The following is a 13,803-nucleotide window of genomic DNA, read 5'->3' as shown; positions in this document are numbered from 1 at the left end:
GTTGGTCACCACAGTGTTACAACGAAAGATGAAAAAAATCCAAGTATTCATGAGTAGGACCCTGGTTATTGGAAAATACCTGAATGTTCATCTATAAGAGAGACATATATTAAATAAATTACAATACATCCAATAATGGAATATTATGGGGCCATTTAAAGAAAGTGGCTCTATTTGAACTAATATGGGAAAATGTACATGCTCTGGACTCGTCATGACCAAATTAATTAAACTCTCTGTGCCTCAGTGTGCTTGTCTATCAAATGGGCATGTTACAGAACCTATCTTGTGGAGAGGATTGTGAGGATAAAATAAACAGATACAAATGTGACGGGCATACACTGGGAGCTTAATAAATGTTGACTGAGACGCATATTTAGTGTCAAGCGAAAACACCAATTGTAGAATATCATGTTCAGCATGATCCCAATATAAATTTTTAAAAATATATTATGAATTGCATACAAATGGAAAATATTTTAACATAAACGTGAACCTCTTTTCATGATGTAAAAATGTTTAAGGTGACAAATTCCCTTTTTCAAGATGTACTGTCCTACCTTATTTCGGTCCAGTCTCTGGCATCCTTTCCCTTCTGGGGAGCAGGGCGGGGGTGGGGGGGTGGTTGGGCTCTGTCCTTACGACTAAATCCTTGTGGGCTGGCCTGGCCCAGTGAGCGCCACACAGGTTCCTATGTGGGAACTCCCACCCTCAAAAGGCCCTTCTGAGGCGATGCCCCATATGACAGAGTGCTTCTCTGTCCCTCCTCTGCCAGGGACCCTAGCCCCACGCTGAAAAGGACAGGCGCAGGGCCCAGGATCCCTGCCCCAGTGCCCAGCTCCCCGCTGCCCCCAACCATGCTCCCTGCCCTTCTACTCACAGCCCTGACTTCTGTCCCAGCTCCAGCCTCAGTGGCCCAGCTCTCTTGGGAGAGGCTGTGGTGAGGGGCAGAGCTCCAGGTGGGAAATCAGAAGCCTGACTCTACATCCAAAAATGGGAACCTGGGCCAGACGTGAACCCCTCCGGCCTTCCATTCCCTTGCTGGGTGGAGGTGCCAACACAGTGATTTCCCAGGTGGGGAGAGCCCAAGATCGTATGTTTAGGATGGCGGATGCCACAGCCCCAGGCAACCCCGTGAGCCCAAACGGAACGAAGTGTCCTCCACCCCGATCACATTCACCTTATTCTCCCGCCTGCCAGCAGCCTCAGGAAGGTAAGTGCTACCACTTTATAGCTAAGGAAACAGAGGCACAGAGGGATCGGTAGACTTGCCCAACACCACACAGCTGGTGAGCAGCCAAGCTGAGTCACACTCAGGTCTGCTGGCCTCCAGATGTCCCACGTCTACCCCTGCAGGCCAGTCCCGCAGACCCTTTCCCAGCGGGCAGCACTTCTGGAAATGACCAGGGAAGCCTTCCCTTCTCCCAACTTTTCTCCTTCCCCCAGATCCAGTCATTTCCTCCCTCATGAACATACCTGCACATCCCTGCCCATTCCACAATGATAGGGAGGCAAAGGTGGGAAGGGGGAGCGGAGAGTCCAGGGTAACTATGGCACTGGGGCCACCAGCCTTTCAGAATCTTCTGGGAAGCTGGTGACAGCAAAGATTCCTAGGCTCCTCTCAACCCTCTGTGGGACCTGGAACCTGCATGTCACAAGCTGCCTTGAGGAAGCTCCAGGTTCCCAGACTTGCCTTATTCTAAATGCCTTGCTAGAAGGAGAGCATGGGGGTCCCACCAGAGGTCCCTCCGAGCCGTGACCCCATCCTAACTTACCCACTCAGATGCCGACCACCAGCCAGGAATCGCCTTCTCCCCACCACTTGCCTCTGGTCTCTCAGACACAGGGCGGATTAGGCAGCAGCGGGGCCGTGTGCAAAGGATTAGGAGGTGCCCCACAGAGGTGGGGAGGTGGTGGTGGAAGACAGGAGCTGGACAGCCAGGCAGCCAGCGGCAACCCTCCAGGGGCTAGCAGGGATCCAGGCCCCAGGGAAAGAGCCCCAAGTGGACCTGGTTGGGGCACCACAGGTTGCCAGGGGACCCAGTGTACCACACACCTCGGCCAAGGCACACTGTGGTCGACGGGAGAATAACAGCTTTGTGACCCCGTGTGAGGGAGTGAGGTGCCGGGGGGAGCAGTTATCCCACAGGGCCCTGCATGACTGAGGCTTGGCCTGTGCCCCCTCCCAGGGCTGAGCAACCTGGAGGTAGCAGAGACCCTAGGGAATGGGCAGTCAGATGTGCCTGGGGGAGAGCAGGCGCTCTAGGGTAAGGAAAATGAACAAACTTTGGCCATACGCCCGCTGGGAAGACCCGCACGTGCAAATATGGAGGGAATGAAGCCACACTCAAAAGACACCGATGAGCCATACCGATGAAGCTCAGAAGGGGCAAAATTAGCCTGTCTTGTCTACGGCTGCGAACACAGATGTAAAGCGACCAGGAAAAGCAGTGATGTCTTATAGCCAGAGAGCGGTTACCTCTGCGGAAGGTTGGGCTGGGGAAGCTTCTAGAGACTGGCAGGGCCCTCCCTGTTTCTTGCTTGCTTTAGCTGACATCAATATTTTATTCTTTTTTAAGATTGTATTTATTTATTTGACAGAGAGAGACAGCGAGAGAGGGAACACAAGCAGGGGGAGCGGGAGAGGGAGAAGCAGGCTCCCCGCCGAGCAGGGAGCCCGATGTGGGGTTCGATCCCAGGACCCCAGGATCATGACCTGAGCCAAAGGCAGACACTTAACTGACGGAGCCCCCCAGATGCCTCTGGAATCCGTTTTTTTAAAACAACTTACTGAGGTATAATTTCTATGCCACAAAATTCGCCCATTTGTAAGAAATTGACTGAGCGAGGCAATTTGCACCACCCAGACTTAGAACCTTGCCATCGCCCTGAGACCCTTCATGCTGGATGGGAGTCACCCCCATCCTCAGCCACAGATCTGAATAGCCACCGATCTGCTTCCCATCCCCCCAAATGGGCCTTTTCTGGACATTTTCTATAAATGGTTCATACAACACACGGAGTGTTTTTGTGTCTGATTTCTTTCATTTGGCATGTTTTTGAGAATCACCCATGTGGTACCATGTATTAGGACTTAATTTCTTTTAAATTCCTGAATATTCCTTGGTGGGGATATACCACAGTGTAGGAAGGGACACTTGGGCTGTTCTCACCCATCGGCTATCTGAAATCATGCTGCTGTGAATACTTTCATGCCAGCTTCTGTGTGGTCATCTGTATTTTCCATATGCTTGGGAAGATTCCTAAGTGTAAAATTGCTACATTCTGTGGTCATTTTATGTGACGTGTTTCAAGAAGCTGCAAAGTTTTTGCAAAGTAGTACCTGTTGTCTTGGCCTGAATAATAGATCATGGGCTCTCGCATCATAAATTATTAGTTACGTTATATATTTACGCACTTGCTGCATTTCGTTGTATTTTATAACTTAAAAAAAAATTAACAACCAATCAGGGGTGGGGTGGTGGGTAGAGGCGATTGTGGGAGAGTTTTCTCTAAGGGGTGGGACTCAGGGATGCTGCCTGCGGGTTGGGGAGTGGGGGAGCCCTGAAGGTGGAACCACGAGGGAGCCAGACCCCACATGACCCTTCCAGGAGGCATCTGCCAGGACCCAGCAATCTCCGCACCTGGGCAGGGGTCTGTGGAACATACTTGAATACAGGCAAAGGCATTAGACTCTCCCCAGGTCTCCCCACCTGGGGGCCCGCTGCCGATGGCTGGTGCCAGGGTGGTGGGCAGGCACCGGGGCTTTTGGGTACTGGGCTTAGCCACTTGTGACCTCTCTTTCCTGGAAAGGAGGGAGGGAGGCTGCAGGCCCACAGGGGGGCAGGGCTAGAATATCACCTACTAATCCCTACCCCTGCTGAGGCCACCACTCTCCCTGATCCCTTTATGCTGACCCTGGCTACTGGGCACTGCTAATCGCCGCCCCCTGGAGACCCGAGGGCTGGGGGAAGGGAGGCAGGGCAGCGCCCTCTTCTCTTGGTCGCCTAACATGGCAGGGCCCAATGTAGAACCTTGGGGCCCAGAGAGAGACAGCGATTAGCCGAGGATCACACAGCAGGCCCTGGCTCGCCCTGGCAGGGCCACCTCTGGGAGGGTTCCTCTTTCCATCTGACATTTCTCAACATGCCTGATTTGTTCTAAGGCCTGGGAGACGGCAACCTTCAGGAAATCTGAAAGCGGGAGCCAGTGAGCAACACCCCAGGTAGCTGGCTCCTCTCCAGCGTTGCCGAGCAGTGGGCGCCCTCACAATCAGGCGGCAATGGGCGTTGTCTCTCTGCAGAATGTTCCTTTATTCTCTTGCTGCATAAGGCACTGGGGCCAGCCCATCTCCCTGCCTCTTCTCCTCACTGAGTGGTCAGGAGAGCAGGAAAGCCTCACAGGCCTGTGTGCCTGCAGACCAGGTAGCTGCAGTTGGGGGTCCAGGTGCAAGGAGTCCTTTCCCCCCTCTTCTCCCTGCCCCACTTCCCTGGCTTCCCTGGGAAGGTCCACCCCCTGAGACAGCTTCCCTAGGGCCAGTCCCCTTGGCCTCTCCCTGCTCCTCCACCATCCAAGGTCCCGGCTTCTCCTGCTCACCTACCACTCACCTCCACGTCCCACACCAACTGGGTCAGGCAGAAAGCAAGCCAACTCCACAAATTCTCACTCAAGTTTCAATGACGGACAAGCCGTGGGAATAGCCACTCTTTAAAGGGAGGCACGGAGCAACCAGGAATGCTTTCCTACTTCATATCTCTCATGCCTCGCCCCTTATTTAAAACTACCCTATGTCTCCCTGTAGAATTTTGAGTAAATGCCAGATACTTTCGCTAAGGCCAGAAGTCCATAATTAGCTACCCAGAGGCAAACGGAGCTAAATTCTGAACCCACTTGCCGGGGCTGCTTCCCGATCACGATTTAAGAATAGACTCCCATGCGTCTGCTTTTAGGCCGTTCCCGGCCCTGCACGCCCTGTCCTGACCTGTCAGAGCCCTTAGCTCATCACGTGTGTGTGCTGGAGGGCGGGGAAGTGAGTCTGAATGTCCCTGACTCCTCAGGGGGAGGCCCCAGCTCTGGGGAGGAGTGTTGGACGAGTCGAGAAATTGGCAGCAGCCAAGGTCGTATCAGTCCATAGAAGAGTGCTGGGACGGGGTATCTCTGCTCCCCAGCCATGGCCCGCATCATCGACCTGGTGCCCTGGGACGACGGCTCCACGCACGTGTACGCGTCCCCTGCCATCCTACTGCCAGTGGAGCGGCAGCGCAATGCGCTGGCCGGCGTGAAGCAGCAGCTCTACCACCCCGCCCTGCCCAGCCTGCGCCGCATGGACATGGACTCGGTCAAAGCCTGCCTTTCGGATGAGCACTGTCGGTGCTCCACCTACTGCCGCAGAGGTCGGGCCACCTGGCTGCCGCTGGCCATCTGGCGCTCCCTGGGCCTGGGGCTGGGCAAGGGGTGGGGGGCAGTGGCGGGGGGAGGATTCCAGGAGAGCTGGAGGGGCCTGGCGTACTGCCCAGGACTCAGCCTTTGCTTCCTTATCAGGAAAATGGGATAACAGGGCCTCCCTCTTCTTATGGTGAGATTAAAACCAGCTGGGAGAATCAGGAAAGGGAGGGGAAAAGAAAATGAGATGAAATCAGAGAGGGAAACAAACTGTAAGAGACCATTAGTCATAGGAAACAAACAGAGGGGTGCTGGAGGAGAAGAGGGTAGAGGGATGGGGTCACTGGGTGACGGGCATGAAGGAGGGCACGGATGGGACGCGCACTGGGTGGTACCTACAACCAACGAGTCACCAAGCTCTACCTCAGAAACTAATAATACACTCTATGTTAATTAATTGAATTTATATAAATAAATGACAAGCCAAGAGAAGCACTTAGAGTCGTGAGGAGGCCAGAGTATGCGCTCAAGATTAAGGTATCGGTATCGGTGGTTACTCATGGAGAGAGAAGTGTGCAGAAGTCAGCTGTCGGGGTAGTAGGAGTGATTGTAAAGTGACGGCTTCTGCCCTCTCTGCTCTCCATGAGGAAAAGCAAGAGAAAGACCCTCCTCACACTTGAGAGTGTGGACAGGAGAACCTTTGGGCTGAAAAGACTGAATGCACCCAAGGAATAGCCCTTCATCCATTGAAAAGCTCGGGTGTGGAAGGGGGGGTATCTGTGAATGAATGAATGAATGAATGCATACACCTTCATTTCAGCACAGGTATTAAGTTCTTACCTTGTGCCTGATGCTGCCCCAGAGGGAGGGAAACAGAGGGGTCCACATGCACAGGGGGCTGGAGGGGAACAACTGCCCCAGGTGTTGGGGGAACTCAAGGGGTTTGGCTGGGCTGAAGGACAAGGCTGGGGCAGCAGCAGGAGCTGGGGCTGGGGACAAGGACACTGCTGCTAAGATCAGGGAGCTTTGGAGGCAAAGGGGACCCTCTGAAGACTTGAAGCAGAAAAGAGGTCTATGCGTCCTGGGGCAGTGGAGGGGATGGGGGATGGCTCAGAGGGACCAGAGGTGAATGGGAGCTGGGGGGGTATGACACTGGGAGGGACCACCGTCTTTAGGAAGGAGTAACTTGTGTTTTGGCCACTAGAGAGGGTTTGGGAAAGTATTTAGGAGAGGAAGGAACAGGATTTGGTATCGGTGTGGGTGAGGGGCAAGAGTGGGAAGTATGGAACGAGACCCAGGTTCCAGCTTGGGTGACAAGTAGGGTGAGGGTGTCAGGGGTAGCATGGAGATCTCCAGAGGTCTCACACAGAGCCCTAAAGGGCCTAGATGGGAAATGCTGGAGGTGGGTGGGGAAGCAGTGAGGAGGGAGGGATGACCGGTGAACCCCACGCCTGGCCCTCTAAGGGGGAGCCTCCAGCCATGGGGCCCCAACTAACTGCGGCGTGGGAAGGCTCAGCACGCTTCTTCCAATTTCCTGGGTTCTCTCGGAAACCAGGAATCTAGATCTTTAGAGAAAGCTCTTGATTTAGATATGTATTTTACTGCAGGTATATGCCTCATGTAATTAAAGCAGTAGAGTCACCGGTTCAAAATTCAAAATGCTATACCAATGTATATCTTAACATCTTCTCACCCTCCGCTGACTTACAGGTAACCTGCCAGTTTCCAACGTATCCTTCCACTGTTTACTAATCCAAATACAAACATAACATTCTTTACTCCCCAACTTTTTGTTATGAAGATATTCAAACATAAAGAAAAGTTGAAAGGATATACTATGGACACCCGTGCCTTCCAACCGCTTCAGCTAATCCATTACCGTGCCTGATTATTCTCTCTCTAACACACACACACACTCACACGCTCACACACACTACAGCAAGCAGTTCCCAGGAACAAGAACCTCCTGTATGATACAATACCACAATCATATCTAGGAAAGTGAACAATAGTTCCATAACACCTACTCTTCCGTCCATATTGAAATGTCCCATGGGGTGCCTGGGTGGCTCAGTAGTTAAGCCTCCGCCTTTGGCTCAGGTCATGATTCCATGATCGTGGGATCGAGCCCCACATCTGGCTCCCTGCTCAACGGTGAGCCTGCTTCTCTCTCTCCCTCTGCCTGCCGCTCTGCTTAGTTGTGCTCTCTCTATCTCTCTGTCAAATAAATGTCCCAAGTGATCTGTAAAGATGTCTCATAGTTTTAAGAGCCTTCCGGAACCAGACTGCAGTCTAGGATTGTGCATCCCAGCTGGTTGCTATGTGTCTTGTTTTAGTCTGAAATAGTCCTCCCACTTTCCATTTTCCCCTATTATCAGCTTTTTAGAGTTCAAAATAGTTACATTGTGGACAGTCCCGCGTTGTGAATCTGAGTGATCATTTCCTTACAACGTGGTTTACCTTAATTGTTTTCTGCAAACTCGAAACTAGATGTAGAGGCTTGGTTAGCCAGGTAACGTGTTGCTGGCCAGAATCTTGCACAGGGGATGCATGCCACGTGTGCTCTAATACTTGAGCGGGAGATTCATAATGTTATTATCCTGCTATTGTGATGTGAAGTGTGATGACTTGGTCACAGTGGTGACCTGAATATATTCTTCTCTGCCTCCAATCACCTGTTTTAGGTGATAAAGCAAAAGGTAGCATACAGCATATACCTTTGTGAACCTTGGAGGTTTCGTATGGAGAATTTCCTCTCTTTTAAGTAGCTTCCTAGTGAGGATGTATCAGAGTGTATTTAATGGGTCCTTTCTGATGACAGACCCTTGAGCTGCTCTGTCATTCTCTGCTGCCAATAATGCTGAAATGGGTAGATCTTTTGCCCACCTATTTCCTGGTTGTACACCTGTCATATTGGATAAATTCCCAGAAGTAGGACTGGAGAGTCCGAAGGTATGTGTATTTATACTTCTGATAGATAGTGCCAATTGCTTTCCATAGGCTGGAATCAGTTTATACCCCCTCTGGCAATGTTACGGCAGCAGCCCTGCTTCCAATAACCGCACTCACTTTTGGACAGTTTCCAATCTGATAGGCAACTATTGGCATCTTAATGTAGTTTGAATATGCATTCATCTTATTGTGAACGTGGCTGAGTGTCTTTTGATATGTTTTAGGAACCATCTGCATTCCTTGTGTTTGTGTGTGAATTACCTATGCATATGGCTTGCTTGTTCTCCTTTTCTCGTCTTGATTTCTAGGATCTCTTTAAGGAAATTGCACCTCATCTAAAATAAGTGGAAATATTTTTTTCCCATTTACCCTTTGACTCCTTTCGGTTTGGCCAAGCAGAAGTTTGTTTTTATGTAGTCAAAGTCATCAATCTTCCCTTTTCTGCTGTGAATGAGCTGGTATGGCCTTCATCACCCCAAGGTTACAAAGGAACTTCCATGATTCTCTCTAGTACTTTTGTGGTTTCATTTTTCTTACATTGAAATCTTTGATCTACTTAGAGTTTATCCTGCTGTAAAAGTAAAAAAAATCTATTTTATCTTGGGTTCTTTTTTAAGTTGTCACATATTTCCAGGAACTTTTAAAGCGGTGTGGGCCAAAGGTCTCCTGAGTCGGGGAGACACCTCTTCTCCCTCTCTCTCTTTTCTTCAGATGACTTTGACAATGCCTACTTCACACTTTTGGGTGTCCCCAACAAACCCCTGCAGTGCTTGGTGAGTGTCCTTTACATCTGGCCCTGGGTTGGCTCAGGGGAGAGGGTGTGAAGGTCGTGCCTGTGCCCAGCCCCAAGTACCTGGGGTTCTTCACCTGCCTGCTTGGGCCCCTTCCAATGACCTATAAGGGGCTTCAGGCTCTCGGCAGGAACCTGGGTCGGAGGAGTCAAGTTGTCAGACCCCTGCTATGGGATGGTCTGGGTCGGAACCCTAGGCTTCTGCAAATACCACTGCGGTCCTGACTCCCATCACGCTGGCAGGACGTCACGGCGACCGGCCAGAGGCTCCACAACAGGTGCCGTGAGGGAAAGCTGGTACCCATCGTGCCAGGCATCGAGCGGGTCGACTGGCCCTGCTTCACGCACGCCATTGAGGACTGGTCCCGCTTCGTATCCTCGGCCGGCGAGTTCAAGCTGCCCTGCCCGAGCAAGAGGGGTCAGTCTACGGGCGCGGAGGGACCGTAACACAAAGTGCGGGCAGGGGACATCGGACGGACTGAGGCAAAGACGGTGGGGAAGCTGAGAAGCTTCTGGGGCACTTAGAGCGGGCTGGACCGAATGGGCTAAGGGAAAAAGAGGTGGGGCTCTTCTTGGGGACCGGGCAGGGGCCAGATCCCGGCCAGAGGGAGCCATTGCGGAGGAGGCTGAGCGCGCGGCGGGCTCTGGGACTCAGGGAGCCGGATCTAGAGGCGGGACTGGCTCGCGCGACAGATGTGGGCGTGTTGGATCCAGGGGCGGGGCTCAGGTAAGAGCAAGGGCGGGGCTTGTTCGGGGAGGGCTGGGGGCTGGAGAAGGGTGGTCTCTCCACAGTTGAGAGTTTCAGTGGATATGCTGTGCGGTACTTGAAGCCGGAGGTGACCCAGAATTGGCGGGTAAGGAGGGCTGCGCGCTGACCCGTCCCTGGGGACCAGGCGGTCCGGGAGAATTGACTAACACGGGGTGGGGGTGGGGTGAGGTGGGGGAAAGGACGTCCAGAGCAGGGTTTCCCAGCCCCCAGGGACAAGATCTCTGGCAGAGAGCGCTGTGGGGGGCTGGGGAAGGGGTCAGTGTTCCCCTCGGCTCACGGACCGCCCATTCCTCTGGCCCGGACCAGTACTGTCTCAACCAGAACCCCAGCCTGGACCGCTATGGACAGAAGCCCCTGCCTTTCGACTCCTTGTAAGTGACGCCACAGGCCTCCGGGGCCCCATACCTGGAAGAGGGAGGATGGGGTCTTGGTCGCTTTCCTCGGAGCACCTTCAGTGACTCTTGAAAGTGTGAGTCCGGGGCGCCTAGGTGGCTCCTTGGGTTAAGCCTCTACCTTCAGCTCAGGTCATGATCTCAGTGTTCTGGGATAGAGCCCTCTATCGAGCTTTCTGCTCAGCAGGGAGCCTGCTTCCCCCTCTCTCTCTACCTGCCTCTCTGTCTACTTGTGATCTCTCTCTGTCAATAAACAAAATCTTTAATAAAAGAAAGAAAGAAAGAAAGAAAGAAAGAAAGAAAGAAAGAAAGAAAGAAAGAAAGAAAAGAAAAGAAAAGAAAGAGAAAGTGTGAGTCCCGGGAGAACTGCCAGGCTCCAGTACATCACAAGGAAATTGACGTTTCAGAATGAATAGATGTTTAATCAAACAGAGGGTTCTGTTCTCCAGTCCCTGACAGCCTCACCTTTCCCAGGGGAGGCCTTAGGTGGGACCAGGATGGAATGTCATCCTTCTGGTGGGATGGCACCTCCTGAGATGGGAGTGAGGTTCCCGAGAGAGTCGACCTTCCCCACCTCGGGCTCACCTTCCTCATCCCTTTTTCACAGGAATGCTTTCCGACGCTTTGGTTCAATCTACAGGTAGGGGAATGACCCTGCTCCTGCTCCACACCCGGCCACTCTGGGCTCAGGCGACTCTCAGACCCCTCTCCACCCCGCCTGACACCAAGGGATGGGTACCTCCTGAGTGACATCCAGGGGGCGGAGCTGCTTCCCTCCAGAGAGATCCACCCCAGGCGACAGTGCACCCTACTGGAAGATGGGGGGTGGGGGTGGGGAGCAGAGTGTGTGTCCCACCCGATTTGGCTCAGACTAGGCCAAAAGGAGGAAAGTTCACCAGGGAGGAGAGCAGGGGCCGATGGAGAGAACAGAGAGTCTGCCTTCTGGGATGAGGGATGCAGATAGGTAGGAAGGGCTGAGGCTCCTGTGTCAGTGGGAAGGTGCAAGGTGCGTGGTATTCAAGCATCATTTGGCCATATCCCCCTTCCCTCCACAACAGCAGTACCACACTCCAGGGTGTCCCCTGAAATCACCAGCACAACCAAGCCACACCTTTACTGGTGCTGTTTCAGGGCCTAGGCAATCCTTCCCTCTCTGCCTGGAAAATTCCTCCTCACCCTTAAAAGCCCAGCCTAGATGTCCCATCCTCCTTGAAGTCTTCTTCCCTGACCCTCTGCCTCTCCCCTCCAGCTCAAACCTCCTCAGGCTGGTCACCACAGCTGCATCCCTATCTGATAGTCCAGAACCTACTGTAATATAATTATCAAGGAAAGGCTTGCCTTCTCTCACCTGCCCTGTGCACACACAGGGGAATTCTTCCTGATATTTTCCTACCATATAATGCCTGCCAGGGTAGGTGCACTAAATGCTTGAAAAATGAGTAAAACAGTGCAGGACTGGGGAATCAACGAGAAACAAAGATGAAATGAACTGAAAGAGGGAGGGGGTGGCTTGAAAGTCAAGCAGAGTCTCTGAAAATATATAAACAAAAGGAACTAGGGAGCCATTGAAGGCTCCAGAGCCATAGACAGGATAGAAGTTGTGTTTTCAAAGCCTTGAGGATAGCAAGATGGGTTTGTGGGGCAGGCCTACAGAAGGATCGCTTGGTTTTCCCCAGGTCACCCTGGAGGTCTCTGCCTCACTCTGTTTCTCTCCACAGTCGTGTCAACTACCTGACCCCCTGGCATTAATCTGTGAAAAGGAAGCCGAGCCCCAGGCTGCTGGGCTGTGCCACTCAGGTTCTCCAGCTGGACACAGGGTGTTTTGTGGTACCACCACCTACATTAATGTTCAGCCTGAGTGGAAATAAACCCAATAGTAATAAACCAGGCGTGTGTGTGTGTGTGTGTGTGTGTGTGAGCACACATGCATTGCAGGGACTGGGAGAGGGCTCAGAACCTCAGGAGACACTGTCTTACCTTTACCTGCCCTGCCAATTCCTGGAGGACTGGTAGGGGGCTGGAGAAAAATATCTTATGACCACAAGTAAAGAGTTGGGGGGGTCTAAACCCCAAGGCTGCCTGGGAATTGGGTTTTTCCTGTGCCCCTGTTCCCTGATTGCAGCCCCACTACTGAGCCCCCTCCACCTCAGACTTTGAACTTGGGCCCCAAAGAGACAAAAAGAGGTTTTTTTTGTTTTTTGGTTTTTGTTTTTTACAAAAGGAGGTTTGAACGGGGTTTTTAGATACTGCTCTCAGAAGCTTTCACCATACCTGTACACTCTGGGGACTTCCCTGGACCCAGCAGGCTCTGGGGGGCTAGAGGCAGCCTCCAGGTGTGGAGCGAGAGTCACCTACTCACTCTATCCATATAGCTTCAGGACTAGCCCTCAGATCTGTCCACCAAACTACAGAAAGGAAGGCATGACATCCTGGGGAGAGTCATGGGCTGTCCTGGGCCAGATATGGAAATAACCCCACTCAAAAGCTAAGGAAGCATGTTTCTGGTGTGGCTAGGGAGAGCCAGAACCAATGCATAGCTCGCAGACCTTCCAGATACCCCACTCATACCCCACTTGTGGGCAGTTTGCAAGGACAAATCCCAATCTGGATAAATAACTACCAAACTCTGAGACTATTTGAAAAGACCCCTGCTGCTAGAATCTGGGGCCTCAGGGATCCTTGAACCTTCTGAAATCACAAGCAAAACTGCATGTCTCCCCACATATACATTTTCCCATGGAGAGGCTCCTTGCTTTCATCTGACTCTTGGGAGAGTCAGTGCCCACAAAGGTTAGGAACCCTTACATTCTCCCCATCTTCTTCCACTAAAAATTACTGAGCACCTACTACATGCAAGCCGGGTCTCAGGTGGAAGGAATTTAAAGAATAATACCAGCCTCTTATTTCTGGACCCTATGCTACACTGGTCAGAACACATTGCCATGTGACTCATTCTCTCCTCCACGCCTCATCCCGCACAACTACTCTAAAAATTGACCAGAAGGAATGCTATCCTGTACCCCAGATAGGAAAACCGAGGCCCAGATCAGGAAGGAGTTCCCTTCAGCCACATCCAGAACTCAGGACTCAAAGCAAGTCCCAACACTTGACCCAGTGTTCCATACAGTCTGCACTCGATATCGTGGAATAAATCATTTCCCAGAATGGGCAGTCTTTTGTTCAAACTTGGGTAAGAAACAAGGAGATGAGCTGGGTCATTATTGTCTGATAACGTGGACAGAGCCTGCCCTACAGACTCTAGGCTGATTTTAATTTCTTTTCAGGATGGAGGTGATGGTTACTCTCCTCATACTGAGGTGAGGAACCATGGCATCTGTCCCTCTGTTCTCAAGTGCGGGATTTGCTGACAACAGAGTGGGAGCATGGGGAGGAGCAGGAGCACGGGGAGTGGTAAACAACAGAGCCCCTTCCTCCCTGGGGGCCTTTCAAGAAGGTACTCATCCTCCTCCTGCCATTTCATGAGGAAAGAAACTCTCCCCTCCAAGCCCAGCGAGGAG

General features: G+C 52.1%; 1 protein-coding gene across 1 annotated transcript; it reads left to right on the top strand.

The window, feature by feature from the left end:
• Nucleotides 1-4,341: 4,341 nt before the first annotated feature.
• On the top strand, nt 4,342-12,172 carry SPMIP8 (sperm microtubule inner protein 8). The gene is made up of 8 exons (XM_082711207.1): nt 4,342-4,424; nt 5,169-5,393; nt 9,046-9,107; nt 9,368-9,542; nt 9,917-9,978; nt 10,200-10,264; nt 10,893-10,925; nt 12,004-12,172. Exons 2-8 carry the CDS (start codon nt 5,171-5,173, stop codon nt 12,032-12,034), a joined length of 651 nt encoding a protein of 216 aa, XP_082567333.1. The 5' UTR covers nt 4,342-4,424; nt 5,169-5,170; the 3' UTR covers nt 12,035-12,172.
• The last annotated feature ends 1,631 nt before the right edge of the window (nt 12,173-13,803 follow it).

Source organism: Mustela nivalis (assembly GCF_964662115.1).
Source record: "Mustela nivalis genome assembly, chromosome: 18".
NCBI lineage: Eukaryota > Metazoa > Chordata > Mammalia > Carnivora > Mustelidae > Mustela > Mustela nivalis.
Note: the sequence above shows the minus strand (reverse complement) of the source record. Positions and strands in the feature narration are given on the sequence as shown.